This window comes from Gavialis gangeticus, unplaced genomic scaffold, assembly GCF_001723915.1.
Source record: "Gavialis gangeticus isolate Ggan-Ray unplaced genomic scaffold, GavGan_comp1, whole genome shotgun sequence".
Lineage (NCBI taxonomy): Eukaryota > Metazoa > Chordata > Crocodylia > Gavialidae > Gavialis > Gavialis gangeticus.
The window spans coordinates 21,549,281-21,576,550 of NW_017729031.1; the positions used below are offsets into that span (position 1 = coordinate 21,549,281).

The window sequence follows — 27,270 nt, forward strand, 5'->3', positions numbered from 1 at the left end:
CGGTATCCTTCGGGCAGCCCAGTTCAGAGATGTCTGACTTCGCTGATTCAACTTGGCATGCGTCTACTAACCAAGGGACTATCAATAAGTTACTGACCAAGTGGGAACTCTTGGTTAATTTCTTTATCTGTTTTATTATCACTGTCAATTTTAATCTGTATTGTTATGTTGTCTGCTTATTAGCTTAACCTTTTTATTAACTATTATATATGCAAACTATATCTTTTGTTGTCATAAGTAAAATTCATTCCTTTTTGTAAGTAAACCTTGTCATTTCTTTCCTTTCCAACATCACCTTCTCAGTCCCAAACCAAAAAGCCCAGTGGCTAATGAAGTTGCAGTACTCAGTCAGTCTGCAACTAAATTGATATACTCACAGTGCCCAGCTGGCTGGTTACAGGGCATTTGTAACTGCATTGTTTTATGTATCAACACTCAACTTGATTTCTACAGACAGCTAGATACTCACATAGAAATCATTTGGCAAGTTTTTCCTAGGAAGTGAGTATCATTCATCCCTGTTGTAACTGTATTCTCTCTAAGGTGATGGTGTTATGTGAGAAATGAACCTAGATCATTGTTGCTGTAATTTATCTTTTAGAAATAATATTTTATTTGTTCGATGTATTTGAAATGCCTGTAAAGTTATTTTCTCAATCTAGTTGTGCTGTTAAGAACGGTAAATTCAGATTCAGAACTGCTTGGGGCAACACATTTTCCCATGTTTCACTGTGTATTTAAGGGAATGTAAATTTATCTGTTTCATTAATGTGTACTTATAAACTTCAGCTAGGCAATTCGATTCCAATTAGAGGGGAATTGCTCAGGCCCCCCCGGTGGAGAAACAATTCTGTGTAATTTAAATCCAAATAGGTTTGACAAGGAAGAGGACAAACAGCTCTTTAGCTTTACTTCTTTGCTGTGTGAATCAGAGGAAGACCAAAATTCTTCCCTGGGGAATCCTCCAGTGCTCTGCATGGGGGAAGGGGAATGCCAAGCAGGTGGATTTTCCCACAGCGATTTTTGAAATTTTTTTCATAAAAAAACATTAATATGAGGGAATTATAAACCAGTGAATTAGAACTTCCATATTTTTTTTATATGTTACATTCAGGTCCTGGACTCATGTTATGTAATGGTGTTTGGCTTACTTCTGGTTGCTCCTTGTAAATTCCCAGGGGCTTCTCTTGCTGTCTCTTTCTTCCGACTGATGTGCCCAGCTGCTGAAACAGCAGCTTTGGTCTGGTACTTGGCTTTTCCTTCAATGCTGGAACAGTTGTGTCCTACCTCTTTTATTGAAGAACCACTTCTCCCTTACCACAGAGTAGCTCTGCTCCACTACTCTGGTGAATGGCTGAATTGTCTAACCTACAGGTGTGTGAGGCTCATTGCTTTGATTTTTGTGATAATATCCAGGAATTACAAAATTGTTTGCATAGACTTACCCAATAGCTGAACATTACAGGAACAGTAGAAAGCACTTGTACAGTGACCCCTGTGTTGAAGAATAGAAGTAATTAAATAAGGAAATACAGTTGGTGTTTTTTGTCTTATGTATGCTTATAGTTTGATCTATGCATTGCAGGTTAACTGCATTACATCAGACAGCAAAGATATATTCATAGAGACAATTGGCTAATGATACACAGTTCCTACAGAAAAGAAAGAAAACTGTTTATGAAACATCTATGGGTAGGCTATGACTCAAACTGAAAATAATCATCAATAGCTAAAAGGGAGGCGTACACCCAATGGAAGGGAGGGGCCATCACCAGGGAGGACTATACTGCAGTTGCTCGGGGATGCAGGGGGGCGGTCAGGAAGGCCAAGGCGGAGATGGAACTGGGACCAGCTTCCCGGATCAAGGACAACAATAAGTCCTTTTTTAAATACATAAGGGACAAAAAGAAGGTACCGGCTAACGTGAGGCCCCTGCAAGACACGCTAGGAAATTTGGTCGTCACACCAGACGACAAAGCTAACCTATTTAACATCTTCTTTGCCTTCATTTTCCTGAGCAGGGACTGGATCAGCGCCCCCACTGGGCCCCCCTCAGGCCCCAGGGGAGGTGCACCTAGGCCAAGGGTCAGGGAGGATCTAGTCAGGGAACTTCTGGAAGGACTGGATGTATTTAAATCAGCTGGTCCAGACAATCTCCACCCCAGAGTGCTGAGGGAATTAGCTGAGGTCATTGCGGGACCCCTGGCACGGCTTTACGAGCACTCGTGGTGCTCTGGTGTGGTGCCAGAGGACTGGAAGAGGGCCAATGTGGTTCCGTTCCCATCTTCAAAAAAGAGAGGAGGGAGGACCTGGGAAACTATAGGCCAGTTAGTCTTACCTCGATCCTGGGTAAGCTTTTTACGAGAATTATTCTGCCACATGTCCATGAGGGGCCAGCAGGGGAGATTATGCTTAGGGGCAACCAACCTGGGTTCATTAGAGGCAGGTCATGTCAGACCAACCTGGTGGCCTTCTATGACCGGGTCACCAAATCCTGAGATGCAGGGGTAGCAGTGAACGTAGTCTTCCTGGACTTTCGGAAGGCCTTCGATACTGTCTCTCACCCTGTTCTCATTACAGATGTCCAAGGATTTTTTCACATTAATTGCTTCAAAAATTAAGCTATGAATTGTTGGTTCATGGCACCATCTTAAATCCGCTACCTTACTCATCTTTGCCTTTGGTGGCTCTGGTATTCAGGCCTCAATTCTAAATAGTTAAAAGCATTTGAGTTCTGTTTTCTAAGTCAAAGCAGAATCATCCATAGGTCTCAGGTGATAAATTCAGATTTCTACCAGTTCAGGACTGTTTCCAGAATTTGACTTTTTTTTTTCTTGGACTATTAGAAAGGACTTTAATGCTTTGCTTCCTGGTATTCCAGTTTGCTGAAAAGAAATTACAAAGTCAGCACAATAATAGGCTTGTAGTTCCTGAAATAGATTTCTGTGCTACATGTTTCCAGTAACTACATGTTCCCAGGCTGGGAATGGGGCTGAGCTAACCCAGAAATGAATTTGAACTTACCTTAAAAAAATATTTCCCTCCCTTTTTGGGAAATCCTCTCAATATATCCTGGTTCAATTATGATATCCCAGAACCCACATCAGCAATAGCAAGCATCTCATTGCAAACCAGATATTTGTGACTGTGACAGGGGGCTGTCCCAGGGCCAGTCACAATGTCAGCTCGCCCACCTGTCTAGGGCAGTCCACCTGCTTGACTCGCCTGCCACACCTCTGTTGTATTTTAGTAGTTGTTTATAGACAGGAGGCTGCCCATTTTATGCCCTGATGCCAAGGATAGAATACACCGCTCCAACCTTCCCTTTACTGTGTCCCATGCTTCGCAGATGACATCCAAAAATTACTTCCAACTCCCGTGGCCCCATTGCTGGGTCGCACTCGGCCACTGGCCCAAACTTTGTCTCAGGCATCCTCGGACATACCTTGGCCCAGGCTCTGACCCAACTTGGCCTCAAGTGTCCTTCGACATGCCTGGGCCACATGCCCACTCCCATTGGATATAAGAGATATAATGTGACCTAATCTTGGCTCTAACGCATCATCTTCATTTATTAATAACAATATTCTTAAGCTGTTGCATAAAGATCTTTGCAAAAAAGGCCTAAGTTACCTTCTGAATTAATACACTTTATACTGCTGGTTATTGGCTTTATTCAGTTGAAATTTTTACTCCCAAATGATCACTTTTTAGGACCATAATCTAACTTTTCAAGGAGCCCGATCCTTGTTGTGGCAGTGTAGCCCTGGCCACTTTCCCCAAGGTGCACATGCTAATCAAAATGCCTTTGTGTGCCACACAGCATGCATGCTGGGGGTTACTTACCCCTGCCCTAGATTATATACCTTTAAAGAACTTACTGCCTCAGAAAGGTTACTGGCAAAAGAATAAAAAAGGAAAATGTATTTTGAACCCTTCATTTATTTATTTATGCTTCTTTATGAAGTAGTAGAAAAAAACTTAGAAGGGTTGTTTCTGCTTATTTGTTTAAACCTTCAGAACATCAGGACCATTGCAGAAACATACTAAATTTATTACCTGTATTCAGGTCCCTGGGTTTCTGGTCTACAATATTATTTAATCACTAAGCTTCATTTTATTCAATTTGACTTGTATATTTTGGTCTATAATAATACAAAGTCTGTGTGTTGATTTTACTCATGTTTCAGTAACAGAAAATAACTTTTAAGTGAAGGACTAGGTTCAGATTTAGATATACATATTTGTATACCAATTTTTTTATATAATGCATCTTTCTACATTTTATTTTTTATTTTGCCAAGAACCTCTAAATTATATTCTTCTGATAAATGCAAGCCAAGAAATGCCCAATATTTTTCCTACACTTGATTGTTCATATGGTGCTTATGTTTCCAGACCTTTCCAGCAGAATTTAACACTGTAATGGAAGAGTCACCAGGTGGTGCTGTTACATACAGTTTTACAAATTCTTTTTAGTGTGCAAGTACTGCTTAGTCTTGGAAGAAATGCTGGGTTGTTAATTTTCTGGTGTAGAGTCATTTTTGGGAAAGCATTTGCAAGTAGCTGGAAAGACTGTTTTCATTCTTTATCTCTAGATCTTGAATCAGTTCTGGGTCCGAGCTGATCTCTGTAGAACAGGCAATGGTGTTGGAGCTGACATATCTGAAAGGTTCAGTTTCCAATGGGCTGTTTTTGACCAGCTCTGTGGTTACATCAAGGGTATGTCTCCAGTACAATCCCAAGTTGTGAAGGCAAATTGTATAAACACAATCAAACTAGCTTTGAACTACCTCATTTTCTTGCATTACAGCATGCACCTTTCCCCCCCATATCAGCAGCTGGGGTGTGCATTTAAGTAAGGGAATATGGCAGTGGCAGGAGAGGGGATTGAAAGTAATGCTGCAGGCGCTCCACAGTGGGGCGGAGCACAATGAGGAAACTGGGCTCTCTGTTGCAGGGGGCATGGCCTCATAGCAGGACACTGGCTGCAGTAGCCCCCTGCTTTACTTGTGGCAGGTTAGGGTGTTATGTCTTGTGTTGTGTCAGGGTTGGCGGTGCTATTTTACTGATAGTTTGGACTATGGATTTGCATAGGATGGTTTGGACAGTGTAACAGGGGGCCTTCTCGGGGCTGATTTCCCTATGGCCCGCCCACCTGTTTCTGGGCTAACCGCCTGCCTTCTTTCCCGCCACGCCTTGTTGTTAATTAAGTGGGAGGCTGCCCATTTGTTGCCCCGATGCCAGGGGACGCTATCTGCAGCTCTGTTCTTCCCCTACACCACAGCCCAAGCCTTGCAGATGGCACCCAGATGTTACTAACATCACCGGCCCCACACTGGGCCCCAGAATCCTACTAGCTGGACCACACTTAGATCCCTCCATTCAGGCAGCCTATTCTGCCTTCATTCCTGGCTGCATAGCTCCCAGAGCTGCTTCCCCCTTACAGGTGTGGTTCCCCCCGGGACCTTTGGCTCTACTGGCCCTGGCCCACCTCCAGGCCAGCCAGAACCCCAGGCCCTCAGCTCTGGGCGGAACTCGCGGTGGGCCCCTGGCCCTTTGACCCTTCCTTTTCTAGGTCCTGGCCCCAGCATTGACCAGTCAGGGGATGTTCATACAGGTTTGTGAGTCTATGGCCTCATGCTCTTTGGGGTCCACCTTCCGGACCCTACAAGGGGGTAACCCACATGCTTTTCCTCTTTGTAGGGGACTTTTACACTCATGAATGTACATTCTTCTCCTGTGGCCAGATTTTGATACCATATTTGACACCATATTTATGTTGGGTGGTACTTTATGTAGTAACAGTCTCTTGAAATCAAGGGGCTACTTGTGGAGTAAATTCCGTGTCTACAGTGGATGCATCTACATGAGATGTTTACTGTGGAGTTGCCTAATTAGCTCTGTAGTAAAACGTCACTGTCTACACATGTGGTGCTATTTGGCCAGAGTACACTAATTGACTCTGCCATAGGACAGTACTGCCAGACACAAGTACTATCTTACAGCTGAGTTATTTGCTCCACTGCAACACACATGTAGACACTGATGGGACTGGCTGGGACACAAGGGTGCTTCAGTGCAGGGGTTACCTGCTAGCTAGGTCTGCACTGAAGCACTATTGTGCCCCAGCCACCCCTTCTGCAGCATTTTGAGCCAGGTTGGAGCAGCCCCAGGCTGGCAGGCTGACCCCCAGGGCTCTTTGCCATATGGGGCTGCTCCACCCCAGCTCAACATACAAATGCAACACCTGCAAACTGAGTTGGAGTTTATTCAGGCACATCACTTGCACATGTAGAGGCACCCTGTAAGAATAAAGGTATAAAAATCTGACCCTTCACAGTCTAAACATAAAGCATGTTATTCTTCATCATCTTCCAGCTGGTTTAAACTAATTCATAACTCTGTAAGACTTTTTAGTTTTAACATTATCATAAAATGCTTTGAGGTGACACAGAAGTTTAAGTTATTGATTTTGCACTTGATATATCATCATTAGTACATTTACTTTATGGAGTTACCTGACTGATTCATCTCTTTAATCCGAACCTCTGGATTCCAGCAATTCTCCTGGATAACTCTGAAAACTTTTCCCTCTTTCATCATTTTTGCCTGTCCCTATAAAATGAATTTCCTATTAATACAGAAGTAACAAAATGTTAAATTCAACTTCAAGTGAGTATGTGGTGTTTCTTTTGCACACCCAATGACAGAACTTTCCCCCATATTTTTATTCCATAGAAAATAAAAACAAAAAACAAAGACTAGTTAAAATATCATTTGTACATTGCTGAACAGCATCAAGGTAACTTTTCCATAATTTAAAAAATTATCACCTTGTTCTTTACTATATTTATTTATAGTAAATAATTTATTAATTTACTAATGGTGTATTAATAAAATTAATTTATTAGTGGTGTATGCTGCCCTTCCCAAAAGAGTCAGGATGGCTTAAAATAAAAAGCAGATGAATTGCTAAAACAAATACAAATATTAAAATTAAATATGTAGACCAAATGCCTCAAACAATGTTTCATAACTTAACCCATCCTGCTGAGGCTGCCCAAATAGAAAGTGTTTACAACACCTCTGAAAGATATCCAGGCTGCTTACTTGAAACCAAAACCAGTTTTTTTTAACAGAAACTTGTCCTTCATCATAAACATGAATAGTTTAGCACTGATTTCTTTTAAAGTTAATGGGCTCAAATTGACTTTGGGAACAGGTTTCACAATCCCTCCATTCAAATCAATGCCACTGTCTCATACTCACTCAGTGGAAGTGGGATACCATCAGCTGCAATGGAAGTTGCATGCATACATGTGCCTGAAGAAGGGTGTTTGTACCTGAAAGCTTACAAAGAATAGTTTTTCCAACTATTTTAGTTGGTCTAATAAAAGATATCAGGTTTACTCAAAGAACCTTGTCTACATGTACCAATCACCTTTTCATTGTGATTTTTTACAAATAGAATATTGAAGTATTTGCATATGGGGAGAAATCCCATATAAAATGGTTATATAAACTATAGTAATTTGTTTTAAATGCACTCTTTAAGGCATTTCATGTCAACAGCAGCGTAAGAAAGTGACAGGGCCAACTGCTGCACACGGGGCAGCAATGACCTCTGATTGCTGCTGCTGCTAGGATCATAACTGTGTGGCTACAGCAGAAGATTTTTTTTCTCATCCACTATCCCCATTGGTGCCCAGGGTGGTTCCCAGCCCTACTTACACCAGTGTATATCAAAATATTACCCAGGTTGTTAACTTTTGACAGTGTTTCTTTAATTGTGAGCAGCAAGAGCAGAGCAGCACTTCTCACTTTGATTTCTGACTGATTTGACAAGTGACCCAAGATATTATTGAGCAGTTATGGCCTTGCTGTGGAAAATATTAATTATTCACTGTCACATTCCTATGGACATATCATTAGAGCCTATAAGCCAGCACCAAAAGGAATGGCAACAGCCAATATTCCTGTTGTTTTAGCTTTGAACAAACTGACCTAATATGACCCAACAATTCCTCCAAGGCCTGTGCTTCACAGTATGCATTTTGCCACTTTTGTTAGATAGTGGGAATAGATGAAAATCAGGCTGTAGCGGAGGATTTGCATTGCAAGTGGGGAGGCAGGGATACAGACCATATTGGTTGTGCAAAGGGAACGTGGCATGTGCAATCACACTGATCCAGACTGTGAGAACCCCTCTGTAAGGGATGTCGAAGGGTAGCACCTATTTTCCCAGGGCGCACAGTGGATGGCAAGTATGCACAGGGCTGCCTCAGGACCAATTGTCTGCCTCAGGAGGGCAATTCTAATTGTCCCAACATCCATTTTGTGGCTTCCTTCCCATACAAATTCATTTAAGATCCTGGAGAGGAGGTGATTTTACTCAGTGTGCATTGTACCTCTTTTCCATTATAAAGAGTCACTGTTAATTCAGAGTCTGCCTTGCTATTGTGAACATAGATATAAATTTTCATAAATTAATAATATTGTACTGCTTGTAGCAAGCAAACTTGGGTGCATGCCTCCTCTCTGTCTTTAACCTTGAATTTAGTATTAACTTCATACATCATTAACAAGTATATTTCCCTGATAAATATTTTAAAACCTCTTTTCTCCCTACTTTAGTATGCTGGCTTGGCAGGCTGCCAAAATGGTTTGGTAGCAATGTCATGATTCAAGAAAATGATTCCAGATATTACAGCCAGTAATTACAACTGCACAGTCCTGCTCCTCTGGCAAAATCCTTTCAAGTCTGTTAGAATTGATTTTCCAAACAGTCAGAAGGGAAGGCCTTGCCCATGCAGTCCAATCTGTTTTTTACAATCTAATATCAGCCCCCTACAGATTATTGTGTTTTAGGTAGCAAGATATTTATGGGACTAAGTAAAGGAAGAAGGACCAAGTAAAATTACGTATTTTATCACATAAAAATGGACAGTGAGTCCTTTACTGGGTTACCACTGGGAGTGTTTTTGTGAACACGGCAGACTTTTAATTCCTTTTTTCAGATTTCACTGAGGCACAACCTCTAAAAGACCCAGATGTATTTTCTTCTAGTAATACTGAAAACAATGTTAGATGGATTGTAATTTCACCAGTGACCTCGCTAGTGTTCACACACAGCTGCTGAAAGATAAAATAGCAGCTCCTTAATGCCACATCAAACTATGCGGTAGGAAAGAGTTTCTAATAGGCCAGGTGCCAGTCTAATTACAGAATTGGAGAATCGTGACTGCTGTGTTCATCTGGGTTAACATAAGATTCAGTAATCACGGATGTACTAGAGATCAAGCCTGAATCCTTAAACTTGCGTGTAAACTGAAGCACTTATAACAAAACAAAGCAGTTCTTCCTACTCACCTGAGAAAACCCACTGAGATCGATAGGATTACTCACACAGGTAAAGCAAGCAGGATTTGGCCCAGCAAAGTGTGTGGAAAATCCAGTCATACTGCTGCCATGTCTAGGCACTACCACCAAAACGCATAATGGATTTTTAAAATGAAAAATTAATCAGCAATTTTGTACTTAAGGCTACATGGGAAGCTAATTCCAGAAGTTTTGCAGGAATCTGTAGGAAACTTTTAATTTTTCCAGAGTAATGCCTGCAGAATTGGAGCCTGTGTACTAGATATTTCGAGACCTGTGTTGCTAAGGCTAGATCAATTTACTGAGCTGAAGATTTCTATTACATCCTTGCTTAACATCATTGGGTGTTTTATGTTTTAACAACTGTGTGTGGGAATTAAGAGGCTGAAAATCATAGATTCATAGACATTAGGGTTGGAAGGGACCTCGGAAGATCATCGAGTCCAGCCCCCTGTCCCAAAGGTCAGGAAGTCAGCTGGGGTCATAGGATCCCAGCAAGATAAGCATCCAATTTGCTCTTGAAGGTGTTCAGAGTAGGTGCTTGAACCACCTCTGATGGCAGGCTGTTCCAGACCTTGGGGGCTCGGACAGTAAAGAAATTCTTCCTTATGTCCAGCCTGAAACGGTCTAGCAGTAGTTTATGACCGTTCCACCTTGTCATCCCTTGGGGCGCTCTGGTTATAATTCAATGGTTATAATCCACTGAATGGGCTTTATTTAAAATTTGTTATCACAAGACTACTCTTGCATGGGCAAACAATAATTACCATATTTTCTCACATGCAACATGTAACTTTCCCCCCCAAAAATTTTCTTGGAACAGAAGCACCCTGCTTTGATTCCTGCTTCACTGTACAGCATCTGTTGTATTACTATTCCGGCAGTGGAAAGAGTCAATTGACTTAATGGCTCATTGTTCTTTACTCTGGAGGCATTAACAATTGTCTCTACTTTTTAATGGTATTGATATTCTACTAATCAAACTAACCTTTCTTAGATTAATTTTACTGCCTGATTGTTGCTTATGGTCTCTATCCTAGTCTCGGTGACTCACTGTCAGGAGCCTTCTTTTTTCCTCTTATTTTAAGAGACATTTTTTCAGGTTTTAATATATTTCCTACTAAGGACTGCATGATCCTACCTTAGAGGCTCACTAGATGGGATTACCTTCAGAGTTCATGGTGCTCTTACAAGCTTGCTAACTGTGTATTTAAAATCACAATAATGTGCATGATATTGGATGTTATTTTGACAAGATGTCACATTTTAATAATCTGGTCCGCTTTGTTTCAATAACAGAAACTCACGGGCTGTGATTTCTTTTTCAAGGTGCCAGCAAGTTAGATGTTTCGTTCCTAGTAATATTAATAGGCAATAAGTATCCAACTCTTCTGGTAGCTTGGAAAATCTAAGGCTAAGTTTTATCAGTAGTTATAGCCATATTGAGAGGCACTGGAATGAGTCACGGTAAAGTAAAAATAAAGAGTATGTTTTCTATCTTCATTGGGCTAAACTTTGAAAAGGAAGGAAGACATCATCTTGAAAGACCGGAGCAATGTAACTTTATTCACTCAATTACCACTTGGCTTTCTATCTTTCAATTCAGATCTCCCATGAGAAGGTTGTGTTTGCACCTCAGAAGATGGAACCAGATTAAGCCTAACAGTTTCTTGTTAGGCCCACCACATGTACAGTCAATCACTGTACAATGCAACTCTTTTTAGCTAGATGTTTTAAATGGGACTGTGCAGATTCTTGAAGTAAAACATGTACTTAAATTCTGGATAGAAGACTTTCCTTTTCCTTGTGTTCGCAGTTTAGCTCCTTATGTCTCACTGCTTACTATATCTAGATCAGAGCTGTCCAGCTTCTAAGCACCAGGGGCCACGTGCCACATGGACTGCGCTAGGGTGAGCCACAGACCCCCAGGCCACTTGCTGTGTGCAACAGGGCCTCCCCCCACACCATACATGTTGGTGACTGCCCTACCCCTCCATTGTTGCACTGTAGGTGTGGCTGGCTGTTGTACCACATTGGTGGGCAGCCCTCACCTCTTCTTCTGCATTGTAACACATTACAGGCCATGGGCTGTATCTGCCCACTCCCTAGGGGAACAGGAAGCAAAAGCAGAGGAAGGGAGGGAGGGAGGGGGAGCCTAGAGACCTCTCTTGCAGCAGCAGCTAGACCAGGCGGGGGAGTGGTGGCCAGATAGTGGCTCAGAGGCTGCACATTAACACCTCATGGGCCGCATGGGGTCTGCAGGCCACCAGCTGGACAGCCCTGATTTAGAAGTGGGAAGTGGGGTCCCACAGGGCTCAGTCCTTGGGCCCGCCCTGTTCAATACTTCATCAGTGATTTGGATGAGGGGGTGCAGAGCACCCTGTTCAAGTTTGCTGATGACACTAAGATGTGGGGGGATGTGGGCACATTAGAGGGGAGCAACAGGCTACAGTTGGACCAAGACAGGTTACAAGGATGGGCGGAGGAGAACAGGATGGGGTTTAACACAGACAAGTGTAAGGTGATGCACCTGGGGAGGAACAATCGGCACCATACATACAGGCTGGGGAACTCCCCTCTTGTCAGCACGGAGGTGGAAAAGGATCTGGGAGTCATTATTGACTCCAAGATGAACATGAGTCGGCAATGTGGGGAGGCGGCTAGGAAGGCCAACTGCACCTTGTCGTGCATCCACAGATGCATCTCGAGCAGGTCCAAGGAGGTGATCCTCCCCCTCTATGCGGCACTGGTCAGGCCGCAGCTGGAGTACTGCGTCCAGTTCTGGGCGCCGCACTTTAAGAGGGATGTGGACAGCATGGAGAGGGTCCAGAGGAGGGCCACTCGTATGATCAAGGGACAGCAGGGTAGGTCCTATGAGGAAAGGTTGCGGGACCTGAACCTGTTCAGCCTTCAAAAGAGAAGGCTGAGGGGGGATCTTGTGGCCTGTTATAAACTGGTTAGGGGGGATCAGCAGGTGCTGGGGGAGTCCCTGTTCCCCCGAGCGCCGCAAGGAGTGACCAGGAACAATGGTCACAAGCTGGCGGAGGGAAGGTTTAAGTTGGACATCAGGAGGCGCTACTTCACGGTCAGGGCGGCTAGGGTCTGGAACCAGCTTCCAAGTGAGGTGGTGCAGGCTCCCACCCTGGGGGTTTTTAAGAGGAGGTTGGATGACCACCTTACTGGGGTTGTTTGACCCCAGTGCTCTTCCTGCCATGGCAGGGGGTCGGACTAGATGATCTGCTCAGGTCCCTTCCGACCCTAGAAACTATGAAACTATAAGATCACACTTCTTACTTTTATCCATCAAGTACCTCTGTTTTCTTTTAGACACAGGGAAATCTTTACTACCAAGATCTATACGGTGCATATTGAAGCACCTGCCCAAGTACAAGAGTTAGGTGATTGTGGCAGGAACTGAATTTAGATCTCCCAAGGCCTAATTCAGTGCCTTCTCTCATAATCATCTCCTCATCTTCCCCCCTGCAAACACCCACTCTTCCATTCTTGTCCTAACTAAAATCCTGGGAACTGGGCCAACACCTGCTAAAGTTAGTGAAAGACTCCTCTTATTCATTTCAGTTGAAACAAGACCCTGAAATTAGCTTGCCTCTTAATTCTAATTCTTTTGCATTATTTCCATTTACAGCTCTTCAGGTCAGAGAACATAGCTAAAATGCCATATAAATGTATGGCAGTCTAAATAGTATGGAAATATTTTCTTAATTATTATAATTTTTACCAAGACACCATTCTTGTAAGTTTTGTTAAGGTTTCTGTTAGTCATAGCTCTATGCAGGTCTGGCTGGGATACATGGAGGTTTCTCCCCTGGAGCCTGGACACAATGAAAACCCTTGGACTTCTCTGATACAAAGATGACTCCAGGGAGGGGTGGACCTAGCTCAACACGGTACATGCCCTTTCACTGCGGCTAAGTTCACTGTGCTGCAAGTTAGGCAGAAGCCAGGGACAGTGCACCTTAGAGCAGGGGAAGGCAATTATTTCAGCTGGAGGGCCGCTTAATGAGGTTTGGTGAGCTTTCAAGGGTCGCATGGGTAGCCCCACCCCTTGAGAGTTGCCCCGCCCCCGGGTTGCCATCTTGGGACAAGAAGCCCTGCCCCTAACCCCTGATCTTTGCCACTGGAAGTCCCTTCCTTTGCCCCCCAAGAAATATTCCTTTTGGGAGGGGGGTTGCCATCTTAGAACCAGAAAACCCCAAATTATACACTAAAAGTCAAACACCTACTATAACGTATTTTAATTTTATTACAAAATATATTTTTGTCGTGATTTGTGTTTGCATAGTGTATATAGAGGAGATAACTCAAAAATAAAGGGTTAAGTGTTGTACATTGTGTGTGTGTGTGTGTGTGTGTGTGTGCATGCGGTGGGGTGTGGGGTTTTTGAGGGGGTGTAGCTGTGTGTTGGGGGGAGCGATAAGGTATGTGGGCAGTTGTGGGGGCAGGGTATGGGTGTGTGGCATTTGTGGGGTGTGAGGAAGGGTGGGGGAGTGTGGGGACCCCCTCCTCGTCCCCCATGGTGTGCAGCCCCACAAGGGTCAGTGGCAGCAGCAGGTGGGGGTCTTTGTGTCCGGAGCAGGTGCTGATGCCTGGTGGCACGTGGCTCTGGCCAGCACTGCACATCGCAGTGAGGAGCGCAGCCTGGCTGACCTGCCTCTATCATGGGGGCTCTCTGCCATGCACAGGCAGCCTCTGCACTCGCACATCACTGGAGGGATGCACCATGTGCTGGAGCTGGCTGACTTCCTTGCCCCCTGCCACTTAGGCCCTGGGACTCTGCTAGAAGTGGAAGGGAGCCCCAGCCCCTGCTTCCCCATCGAGTCTCAGGACCTGTGCGGCAGGGAGCAGAAAAGGCAGCCAGCTCCAGTGCATGGAGCTTCCCTCCAGTGGCATGTGAGCACGGGGTCTTCCTGTGCGCAGCAGGGAGCACCGACAATAGAGGCGGCTTAGCCAGGGTGCACCCCTCATTGTGATGTGCAGAGCTGGATGGAGCTGCATGCTGCCAGACGCCAGCGCCTGTGCCAGGGACAAGCATCCCTTGTGCCCCTGCCTGTTGCTGCTGCTGCCACCACTGCCTGCAGGCCTGCACGCCATATGGGGAGTTTGTCGGGGGGTCCCCACACTCCCCCACCCTGCCTAACATCCATACTCTTTCCACCTGAGCTCCATGCTGCCACTGCCCCCTGAGTATGGGCTCCATCTGGCCCCAGCCTCATGCTCCTTACCCCTGCCCAGCGGCAGCTCCCCCCTGCCTCCACTGCTTCCCTACCTGCTGCCCAGAGCAAGCGGGAAGCCAGGGAAGCTGAGCAGGCCCCCTGGCAGCTGCAGCAGTGGCAGCAGTATCCCTGCCTGGAAGCTGCATGCTGGCCAGGCTGGACCCTTATGCCCACAAAGGAGTGAGGCACAATAAGGTATGTTGGGGGGTGTATATACATGGGCAGAAGGACTTGGCAGGGTGCAATTTATTGGTGGGTGCTGCGAGCTGGATAAAAGTGCCTGGTGGGCTGGATGTGGCTTGCGGGTTGTATTTTGCCTGCCCCTGCTGGGTGGGCAAAATACAAAAATATAAAATACGGGCATCAGATTTTGAATGCCACTAAATCAGTTAGTCTCTAAGGTGCCACCCTGTCCTGTCTTCTGCCTGACTTCAGACTAACATGGCTAACTCTCTCTCTCCCTTCATGTGTTGCAAGTGGTACCTTTTTTTACCTCTGAAGCATGGCACATCCTCTATTGACTTCTGAGGCAGGTCATCTCCACTTGTGATTATGTATGCCACAGATGGTAAGAAAAATCTGATGAAACATTTTTTTTTAGTCAGAATTTGCTGATTTTTTCAAGTTGAAACACCCAGCTGAGCTGGTTCTGTATTGATGAAATACTGGCAGAACCATTGCAGAGGTCTGTTGGAATCCTCCTGCTTGCTGGGCAGGTTTCAAAATCTATATGATATCCTGCCAATTTACTTGCCCAGTGCCTCAGCAGTCCACCTGCTTCCTTGCCTTGGAGGCAGGGATCTCAGAGCTTCTAGCATCCACAAATTAGTGGGGTGTTACCAGCTGCGCTGCTCGGAGCAAGGTTTCCATTCCCTTCCATAGAGGGCTTGCAAAATCTGGGGTGTGTTCCAAGTGGGTACAAAATCAAATTTGAAAAGCTAGAAATTCTGCATGAAACAAAATGAACTTTCCCTGCACAAATCTGAGCACAAGCAAGCCCTGGGATGTTTTAAGTCAGATGCACAGTTGCTTAGATCCAACAGATGCTTAGGAGATATCTGATTCCTAATTTCAAGAACACTTTAAGCAAGTGACAGACGGGGCCTGATTTTGATCTCACTTCCACAAGTTTTAGACTTCATTATTGTTGATGATTTGGACAGCACTATTCCTGATTTGAAATGCTGTGACTTGATATCAGAATCAGGTTTTTAATTCCAGGACCCCACTCGGTTCCCCTGGAAGTTAACAGTGGAATTCCCATGGGCTGCAGCAGACGGAGGATAGGGCTATGAAGAGAGAGAGACAGTCAGAATACCCTGGAGGCATTCGGGGCCATATATTTATTTCACTTACACTGGTGTAAACCAGGAGTGCTTTCATGGAAGTCAGTAGACCTAGTGGTATAAAAAAGGGGTGTACACAAGATGAAGAAGATTCTGCTTTTCATTTACTATAAGAAAAAGTAAGTTCAGGTCTATGTTTTTGTGCAGCATGACCCCAACAGCTGGATATTGTTCTTAATGAACCCGCGTTTCTCCATTTGCTGGTCATGTCACAGAGATGCTTAACTGAAGAATGAATTACTTTTCTTTCCTTTGAAAGTTCTTTTATGTTCTAGTTCTTTAACTTTTAATAAAATACAATGAGATAGCTCCATTATGTTAGCTTCTTTATCAAGAAAGCCCTATAATGTGATAAGATCTGTGTCAATTTCTAGGGTAAGTTCAAAATTTGGTGATTCTGCTAAAAAAAGAAAGTTTTTTTTAATGTGGTCTAAGTGCTGCTGCCACGTCTAATTAAAAGCTGTTTTTAAAAGTATCTGTTCTAAGTGTTAGGCTGGGGCTATGATGAAAACTGCTGGATAATGGTTCAAACTGAGATTAGGAAGGAAGTGAGGTGACCTTATAGCCTACTGCAGCTCTTCAGCAGAAAAATCTCTAGGGATATGTCAGTGCTTGGAGTAATTTTCCTACATACCAGGTTGTATCTCAGTGGAAATGTATGTTAAACATTTATCATCAGTCTTATTGGAAAGCTGCTATTTGAAACGTATGGAAGACTGTCAACAACAATAATGCTTTGGAGAAAAAAACCCAGCATACCTTGCAATGGTGATCCAGCTGGACCCACCCACCGTAGCCATATCTCTGTGAAGAGAAGAAGAAAAAGCTAATGGTTAGCTGGTGCTCCGGAATAAAAATCAAAAGCTACATTCATGACACCAGATAGATCCAAGGGCAAGATGCACCTCATAAATAAGTCCTTCATTGCATCTGTCTCCCTCTTAGACGGACTCTGAATGGGACAAAGAGAAGTGAAGCAAAAGGCAAGAAAGACAAATGCCTGAGGAAGGGAAGTGGAGAATGAGGATTAAAATAAAATAAACAAAAGTAAAAGGCTGACTTGGTGTATTCCACTGACCCCTCTTGAATGTTCATGGTTTGTTTGCAGGGTAAGTATCTTTTTAGAGTATTGGTCAACCTGTGGCATGTGCACCACAAGTGGCATGGGCAGCCTGTGTGTGGGGCACATGGCAGGTGAGGAAGGGCACTAGTAGGACAGCAGCAGATAGGGCAGGGAGCAGAAAGCAGAACTGGCAGGGGAAGGGGATCAGAGTAGCACTTGGGCAGGGTGCGGTGCTAGTTTGTGACACACTTGCCAAAAAGGTTGGCTTCCAATATTTTAGAGCACCATTAGGTAAAACTGGTAGAAATCACATTGTCTTTTGGCTGTCAGATCTGGGACCATTTCATCTGATGGAAAGCAGCTGAGTAGTGTGGCGTACGCACATACTTATGGAGAACAGGCGATGTTACGTACGGTGGGGTAGTACCTTGACTGATATGAATTAGCTCCAGTGAAGTCAATGGACTGATAGAAATGTGTATCAACCAAAGATCCATGATGTATCGATCTGTGTGTGAGAAACTGTGTGTATCACAGGAGTGTAGGTTGTAGCTGTGTTGGTCTAAGGACATAGGCAGACAAGGTTCTTTGGGTGAATCTGATATCTTTTATTAGACCAACTTCTATATGTACTTGGATATATAACATACACTTGCAGATCAGATGTACTTCATCCTAACACCATTTCACATACATTCATTCAACACCAGACACAATACACTTTGCCATGTTGCCCTCTTCATTGTGCTTTCTTCCCAGTGAATGTATATATGGGAGACTGAGTTAGACAAAGTCAAGATCATTTCCTCCTTAAAATTACTGGAAAAAGCTGTTGGGGGTCTTAAATGTATATGCAGAGAAGACTCAGGGTTGCAAGCTTTCTACCCTGCAACCAGATAATGTGATGGATAAATAATAACTATAACAGGACAAATATTACTGGCACATTGTAAATAAATACAGATACCATTTGGAGGAACAGTTGCAGAAATATGCTTGGAAATATTTTGGAATTTTCTAAATATCCTGCTCGTTTAAACAGCTGCTGAAATTGTTAAGAATAATTGTATTTTACCATTACATACAAGGCAGACTTTCAAGTATCATATTATTTTGTATGGTTTATGATGTTTTTCTGATTTAAAAATCAAGCACACATAACCCACAAGTGAATCATCTGAAACCTAGGAAACCAATGACTGTATAGTGTCAGTAAGATCAGCTGATGAACTTTCACAGATATTATGGTAGCAAATGCCTTCTCTTGTGTTTGGCTTCAGAATACTTGATTTTGTTGCAAAAATCTTTTAACTGTCTGGCAGCTGGATCTTTGACAGTGCTGAGCTAACAGACCTCAGCACCCTTTTGGGTCAAGCCACTGCATACTTTTAAAAATCCTCATTTAAGGTTCAGCCCTGCCAGCTGTTGGCTTTCTATCCTGATGCACATGCTTGCTTAGTTTAACATGTAAATGGTTCCTTTGATTTCAGTAGGACTAATCAGGTAACTTTAAGCTTGTTCTTCAGGTCTTTGCTTGACTGGGCTAGGGTACTTGCAGAAATGAGCCTGTAACTCAGCAAGGTTTTAAAACATGTATCCAAAGGTACCCGAGTCATGTTCTTTGGCATCTTGCTGTATGGAGGCTTTAAACACTATAGTATTTTCAGATGGGAACACCAACCAAATTAAATTTGGGGAGAAAATAAGAGCTGAAAAATGAGCGGATGCATTTTCAGATAAAGCAATCTGTAATCAGTTAATCATTAGCACAGAGCTGTATTGATTCTGCTTTTCAGCTTCCTGTGATTCAGCAGCAGGGCTGAAGGTCACTTTCTCTTGTCTATTAATATTTAAACAGCAGAGACAGGCTTAAAAGATACAAGTTAGCTGCCCATTGATTCTCCCAAAGAGGTTTAAGATTCTTTTATTAAAAAGCAAAACCCAGAGAAGCTTGTTCTCTTTTAACTCCCTGAATCATGAGATTTGAAATAATATAAAGTTTCCAAACAACAAAATGAAATGAGAAAGAACTGCTCAGAATTCCTCATTTTCAATAATGAAACATTTCACAGGAAACTGGGCAAAAGCAGGAACATTTAACACTTCAGCATAATAATTTAGAGGTGGCCCTGCATTTACATGGGGTATTCAACCTTTTTTAACAGGTGTGCGTGCCCCTTCTGCCACAAAGCTTCAGCTCATGTACCCCTTTATATTTTTTTCTTGGTTTTAAGGACTGGGAGGGGGGAGAGGGGCGAGGGAGATCAAGGCCCCCATGGTGAGGGATGGAGTGGGGCTGGGGCAGTGGCTGGGGCAGGCACTGCACAGCCAGGGCGGAGTGTGGGACAGAGCCACAAGAGCAGTTCATCCGGGAGGTGTGAGGAGGGGGGCCAGTTCCTGCCACTGTGAGCACTCCAGTGGAGATCCAGGGGGCACGTGCCCCCCAAATCTGTGCACAGGGTGGACGCAGCTGCTGCTGCAGACTGGACTCTGCATCCTGCTGCCCCAAGAGCTGCACAACACCATGTGCCTGCTGTGGCTGGGCAGGAAGGGGACAGACACACACACACATACACAAAGACACAGACATACACACAAACACACATGCAAACACACACACACAGAGGCAGAGACACAAACACCCCCTGTAGCAGGTAAGTGTGTGTGGGTGGAAGGGGCGGAAAGGGGAGAGGGAAGGGGCAGGGTGGGGCCATATTGACAGTGGGGCGGTGGGGAGTGTGTCTCTGTGCCTGCTCCCAGGAGCAGGGCTGGCGGGGCGAGGGCAGCAGTGGCCTTCTGTGGGCCACGCACACAATGCCCAGCTGGGCAGACGGGGGCAGGGCAGGGCTCGCACGTGGCAGCTACCACTGCAACCACCCTACCCCACCGCTGCCATGCACCTGCGCTGCTTTCCTGCAGCTGGTCACACGTGTGGCTCCTCAGGCTGCTGATGGGAGGTGCACGAGGTGCGAGGCATGTCAGCAGCCCATGGAGCTGCATGTGCGACTGGCTGCAAGAAAGCAGCACAGGCCATGGCAGTGGCGGCAGTGTGGGGTGGTGGTGGCCACTGTGTACAAACCCTGCTCCCCCATCTGGCCATCCAGGTGGCATGTGTGTGGCCCGCAAAGGGGCACCGCTGCCTTCACCCTCCCGGCCCTGCTCCTGGGAGCTGGCACTGAAAGCGAGCTGAGGTTGGGGGTGGGGAGGCACTGTGGTGTGCTGCGTGGGTCCGATGGCACCCAGTGCACCCCTCCCTCTCCCCCTGGTAAAAAGTAAAGTATGGGAAGGCACTGGAGGAAACACCGCTGCCATGCCCTGGGGCATACTCTGTCCCCACCTGCCTGCGCATACCGCCTACGTCCTTTCTAAGTACCCCTTGGGCTACATGTACCCCTGGTTGACAACCCCTGACATAGGCAAATCACTCATTGATGTGCTTTCCTGGAGCAAGGAATATGCAATCAGACCTACTGACATCATTGTAACAGAGATCCTGTGGTATCTCAATATATTTTATTTTGTACCTATTAAATTAACCGTTTATCAAAAAAGCAATGGTCTGATGCACATGTGTCCTATTGAGCTCATTGGATTTTAGTTAAGTCCCTAATAATTGTGATTTGGCAACTGTCCAGATAAATGAAACATTATCAAGCCTTACTGCATGATCTATTTTTGACCCATTCACCCCCTTTTGCCCTTGATAATTAAATGGGCATTTTTTATGCTCATCATTCAAACACTTCATGAATTTCTATTCATTATTGTATTACAATAATATGAAGTCAGCCATTTTCTTACAAAAGTTTATGCTATACATCTCTGATTTAGTTAGTCTATAAAGTATAAAACTACCTTGCTTTCTTCTTGAAACCTAACATCAAGTTTTCTCTAATATTTGGTTTAAAAAAAATCAGTATTTCTTAGGACTAATAATTTGCAGTAAATAGTAGGGCTATGTGAAGCTTTGGTCCCTGATTCGATTTGGCAAAGATTTGGCCTGACTCAGTGGCCAAATCTCCAAATCCAAATTGAATCAGGGGACCCTATAATCTCTCTGAATTGATTTGGAGAGATGCGGAAAGATTTGGTGATTCGGACATAGGCACAGCTTTAAATGTTTTTTCTAAATACCTCCAGGTACTAGGCAGCCCATGAATGCTGTGATGCTGGGTGCATGGAGCATCCCACAGGAGTCCGGGGGGCTCCCCAGTGCACTTGGCAGTAGACCTGGAAGTGGACCAGAAGCACTTCCAGGTCCACCAGGAAGCATGCAGAGGGGCTCCCCTGTGCCCCCCCCAGCTCAATGACTGCTGCAGCTTGAGTCTGGGGGGGGCAACCGGGGTCCCCCCACAGCCAATCACTGAGCCAGGGGGGTGTGGGTGGGCTCCCCCAGTGTGGTCCCTGGGAGACCCAGAAGTGAACCAGAAGTACTTCTGCTCCACTCCTGGGTTCACCACCAAGCATGTGAAGGGCCCCCCGCACCCCCCCCCGCACTCCTGTGGGACGCTCCATGTGCCCGGCATTGCAGCGATCATGACCTGCGCTGCTACCTCATGGTATGTAGTAAAAACTTAAAACTGTGTCTATGTCCAAATCACTGATTCTCTGAATCAGCTTTGAATCTTCAGATTTGGATTCAGCTGAATCGAATCAGGGACATCGATCTGAATCAATGAATTGAATCACTATCCCTGATTTGGGCTGAATCCGAATCGAATAGGGCCTGCTTTGCACACCCCTATTAATATTAGGTATGTAAAGCTCTTGTAGATTTCATAAACATTAGGGCTGGAAGAGACCCCGGAAGATCATCGAGTCCAGCCCCCTGCCCCAGGGGCAGGAAGTCAGCAGGGATCATAGGATCCCAGCAAGATAAACATCCAAATTTCTCTTGAAGGCGTTCAAAGTAGGTGCTTGAACCACCTCTGGTGGCAGTCTATTCCAAACCTTTGGGGGCTTGGACAGTAAAGAAGTTCTTCCTTATGTCCAGGCTGAAACCTACCCACAACAAACCCATGCTAGCTATCCCTCAGGATGTTGCCGTCAGCCAGTCTGTTAAGGATGGCCTCTTTGATAATCTTTTACAAGATCTTCCCCAGGATAGAGGTCAGGCTGATGGGCCTGCAGTTTGCCAGATCCACTTTCCTCCCTTTCTTGAAGATAGGCACCACATTGGCCTTCTTCCAGTCTTCGGGCACTTCACCGGAGCCCCAGGAGTTCTCAAAGATCTGTGCCAGGGACTGAACTATGATGCTTGCCAGCTCCTTGAGTACCCTTAGGTGTAAACCATCAGGGCCAGCTGTCTTGAAAGTATCCAGCCTCTCAATGTGTTCCTTCACAAGGTCAGCATTGAATATGTGTGTGTGGTGTGAGAGAGGGAGACAGAACTGAAGAAACACTATAGGAACTGAAAAATTACACTTTCTTTAGGAAATATATTATGTATTGTTATCCCTGGGCATGTCTAGATGTGCATTTACACCAGCTTAAATCTACTGTGCAGTAAGTTACTGCGCAATAAGCGGGAATAGGCTGGCATCTACATGTGCAGCCATTAACGCATGTTAACTCTGTGTGTGAACTAAAGTTAGTCCCAAGTCAGTTCACACACACAGTGTTACTGTGCAGTGAGGTATCTACATGTGCATTACTGTGCAGTAACTAATCAGGTGTAAATGTGAAATCTGCATGATGCAGGTATCAAGTTTACACTCAAATTGGGGTAAGCTGCCATATTTACTGTGCAGTAAAGGCGTGCACATGTAGACATGTGCATGTACTGCACAGTAATTCTGGTTACAGCACAGTAAATGTGCAGGTGTAGATGCATCCCCTGATCCTTAGATTTCCATATAAGAAAAGAGATCACAGGAAAATTTTAGGTTTGCTTCCTTTGTACCTTTGACAGTATTTGGTTTATAGTGATTTTCACTCATTCCTCTGTATAGTCTTTATATTTCCATTTTTTTCTGTATAGGTCTTCCACGCAGCAACAAGAGAGAGAAATATAACATGGCTGGATTTTTCAAAGGTGTCCAGGGAATTTAGAAACTACTAATATTCCTTTGAAAATCTCAACCTTTAAAAATATGAACATGCGACTATACAACCACAAAAATTGACAGTAGTATTGAAGCGCAGGTGGAACTCAACATTTTATCATTGAGGTTGTCTCTAATCTGAATGCAGTTCTGATGTACAGAGGAGATCATGGACTGATGATGCCAAATATATCCATGATGCATTTGACCCAAGGAGCTGCTAACATTTATAGGGCTAAATTCTGCTACTTTTAATTAAGAAAACGTCAATAAAATCAACAATAATTTCACTCAATTAAGGATGGCAAAATTTGGTCTTTAATTTTTGACAAACCAAAAAGAACAGTTTCTATGCAGATTAGATATTATAAAAGTTCAATCTATTCAGAATTAGACTCCTCATAGAAATAATTCTAAAAACACGCTGCCATCTGGCCCATGTTAGTTGGTGTCTGCTTGTAAAGTCATAGGTGAACTCTTACAATTGTAAATAAGAGGGTCAAATATGTTTAAAAGCACTTCCTACATGAAAAGAAAACAAGCACTCCTTTTCAAGAATTTCTGTTTGGATTATTGTTATTGCTTACCATCAGCTGTGTATTTTCAACTCCAGATTTCACTGCTACTAATTTTTTATACATAATTGACATTTTCCTGTCCCTGTCTGACTAATCTTGAACCTCTGTTAGTGTGTGTTTAACAGTCACAGGGACACAGACCTAACAAGTGCGCAGACATACCTAAGAATTCTCTTTCATCAGGAACAAAAGGAAATCTCAACTTATTGAAGAAAAAAATATGCACGGTGCAAAAGGCAGTGACACAGACCCCAGGGCCCTTACCCTGCAGCAGCTCCAGCCCGGCGAGGCTGCGCTGTGCTGCAGCTCAGCTGTCACGAAGCTGGCGTGGGGGGGGGCAAATAGCCCCTAACACAGACCCAGACCACCTCTCCCCAGAACCCAGCAAGTTGTGGGGGGGAAATCCCTCACAGTGGGGGGCTCTGTTCCCTTGCTGCTTTCTCCTTAGCCACTGCTGACAGTTGCCGGCTGGGGGCAGAGCTAATGAGAGGGGCTACTCTGGTAGCCTCCTGGGAGGCATGTGAAAGCACCGCCAGTGGCCAGTGTGGGCAGGCTGTGAGCTCCCTTGAGTAAAGCACTTCCTCCAGGGTTTTTTTTTGAATGCCTGTACTTAGCCTTAGAGACAAACTGGTTAAGAGAGGCATGAGCTTTCTGGGCAACAACCTACTTAATCTGATGCTTTAATGTCACATGCTAGCTTACAGCCTAGGAAAGCTCATGCCTCTGAATTAGTTCATCTCAAAGATGCCACTGAGCCTCACTGTCTGCAGAGTGTCAAGTAGTGGTGCCCAACCTTTCTGGGCTGTGGACAGGATGACTGGTGCAGGATCAGTCTGTGGGCCAGATCTGGTAAGTGAGATCATTTCATAAGCCTCACCAGCACAGGATTGGTGGGTAGGCTTGATCTAGCATATGGCCCCAGCTCCATGTGCTGGACCGGGCCACAGCACCATGCAAGCCAGCTCCGGCCTCATGTGCATCAGATCAAGTCTGCTGGCCTGGCCCCATTCACTATCCCAATCCAGCAAAAAGACCCATATCATTTGGCCTGCAGGGCTTGGAAATCTGATGGCGAGGGAGCAGTTATAGCAGTAATTGGTGCTGCTTCTCTATTGCCAAACTGAGGGACCTGTGGGGAACCCTGAAGTCTGGATGATGTACCTCCATGGGCTAGCAGTTGAGCACCACTTGTATAGAGAACCTCAGCGTGTGTGTGTGTGTGTGTGTGTGTGTGTGTGTGCGTCTGATGCCCACTTGCAAGGTTGAAATCACAAGTCTTTTCCATCATGGATAGCCACAACAAGATCGACTCATTCCATGGAAGGGACAGACAGAGCTTAGGAGCCTTTCACCCTAAGGGCCACCAAGACAGAGTTGCAGCAAGGGGCTCAGAACATCCAGTATAAAAAAATAACAAAGTTAGTTCTTGTCCCCACTCTTAAGTAATCTGATTCCTTGGCAATATTATGTGGGCTTTAAAAATCACCCACATCTGAATTGTTCACAGATTCACAGACGTTTAGGGCTGGAAAGGAGCTCATGAGATCATCAGGACCAGCCACCAGCTCTGGGCAGGAAAGACTGCTGGGGTCAAATAATCCCAGCAAGGTGTGCATCCAGTCTTCTGTTGAAGATCTCCAGGGTAGGTGCCTGCACCACCCCTGCTGGGAGTCTATTCCAGCATCTGGTCACATGAACCGTGAAGAAGTTTTTCCTTATATCCAATCTGAAACTTTCTTCTAGGAGTTTATGACCATTGCTCCTGGTTTTCCCCTGGGGCGCTCTGGTGATCTGTGGAGCTGATCAAAGTCTGTTTTATTGCAAGATAACCACCACTCCTGCCAGTCCAGGGAGCATGGGGGGAGTGGAGGTGATGAGCCAGGCTGCAAAGCTGTCTGCGTCCACCCACCCACCTTCTCGCAGAACAGTGACTGGAGGGCTGGCACAGGGGCTCCTTGGGGGAGGGCAAAGGTGGGGGAAGGCAGCAGTTCCCAGGGGAGCAGCTGCAGGCACCTCTGGAACAGCTGGGGCAGGTGCAGGCTGCCAGATAGAGGAAGAGGGCATTCACCTCCTCACAGTGTGCTGAGGAACACCCCTTTGGGAATCACTGCTTTAACAGTGATATCACAATAGAGAAGATTTAGATCATCACAAAAACATTCAAATGTTAGGAAAACAATAACATGTTGTTTACCCTTGTTCTAGTTAGTACGCTTGTTCTGGTATGAATGCATTAATTTGAGCTACTTACTTAGGATGCAGTCTGTTACATCTTAGCAATGCATTAAATATTTCTGGCAAAAAAGTCTTCTGATTTTGCACTTCAGTGGATGCAGATCCAAAATTATTTCAGTCTAATCCAGTATTAATAATTCATTTTGCATATTTTTTTAAGATTGTAGTTATGGACTTAAGGGTCCTTTGTGCCTATCAAAATCTCCTCCTAAGTATGTCAACTGACTTATCATGTATACACAAATGATAGTTCACCTCTTTTACAACCTTAACTGTTATCTAAAAAATCAGATTTTGTAGGCAATTTATTAGAGAAATTACAGAAATTTGCATACAGTGCATCTACTTAACTTAGCAGCCAACACACTAGGTAAAAAGTCTTGTTTTATTGAGCTTCAAAGTTCATGCTAATGTGGATACTTTTGAATATACCTGCACCTATACACATGTGAGCATACACACAAACACACTACTTTAAATTAATATTAAGGGCACAAAATTGAGCACAGTCCTTACTTTTTACTTCGCAGGAGTTTTGCTTTAGTAAGTAGAGCTGAATGAGGGTCTTATACCATCCTTATAATAGAAAGATTAACAGATCACTGCTAAATTAAAAACATTGATGAATCGGAAACTCCAGTAGTAACGAGTGCTAGATCAAGTGTCTAAGGTATTGTTACCTGTTTCAGGTCAGGCCATTCCTTAGGTAGAATGTGACTATGAATATCAATTTTCATCTCTGAAGTTTCAAAGGAGAATTACTGTTTAAAGGATGACGGTTTACATTAATTTCTCTGTCTTTGTTGCTGGCATAGCAGATTGTTATTAACTTAGGCTGTTGGTCAAGCCTGCTAACTTATCAGGCTGCCTATATACAGTAGCCAATCAGGTAGCTAACTTTCTGGAGGTGCGGCTCCATACAAGAGCAAAGTATTCTGGCAGGAGTGACTGTTATTGCATAATATAATATAGACTAAGCTTTTAGGTGAAGCTGTGGGTTTATATCTTCACTATAAAAGGAGTTTTTTACAAGAGTTTGTAAAGCAAAAGTTGGTTTCTATATTTAAAGCTAATCGCTAAAATTAGAGAACAGTGAGGACGTTAAAACATAATGTTCTGAACTCTCTTCCTCCTTCTCTTAGATGCTAAAAAATATTTTATAGAGGCCATTAAAGAGAGGCTTTAGTAGTGAGATTTCTCTCTCCCCCCAGTCTTCCTTTCTGGTCCCTCCAATGTCGCTTTCTAAATATTCACTGAACTGCATGAACAAATCAACAATTCCAGGTGGTAGTGGATGGGTCCTTCTCGGCCTGGAAGGACGTGGGAAGTGGGGTCCCACAGGGCTCGGTCCTTGGGCCCGCCCTGTTCAACATCTTCATCAGTGATTTG

General features: G+C 44.5%; 1 protein-coding gene across 3 annotated transcripts in view; it reads right to left on the minus strand.

Moving 5' to 3' along the window:
- The window catches only part of ACMSD (aminocarboxymuconate semialdehyde decarboxylase), an 84,204-nt gene extending 57,494 nt beyond the window's left edge, over positions 1-26,710 (minus strand). For 2 of the 3 annotated variants that reach the window (XM_019522504.1, XM_019522505.1), the window contains exons 1-4: positions 26,562-26,710; positions 16,721-16,765; positions 6,522-6,618; positions 1,446-1,495 (exon numbers count right to left, since the gene is read on the minus strand). In XM_019522504.1, the coding sequence (XP_019378049.1) occupies positions 1,446-1,495; positions 6,522-6,618; positions 16,721-16,765; positions 26,562-26,618 (249 nt within the window). In that variant the 5' untranslated portion in view covers positions 26,619-26,710. The remainder of the gene's footprint in view (positions 1-1,445; positions 1,496-6,521; positions 6,619-16,720; positions 16,766-26,561) is intronic. The other variant, XM_019522503.1, reaches the window with a different exon arrangement.
- Between the last annotated feature and the right edge of the window lie 560 nt (positions 26,711-27,270).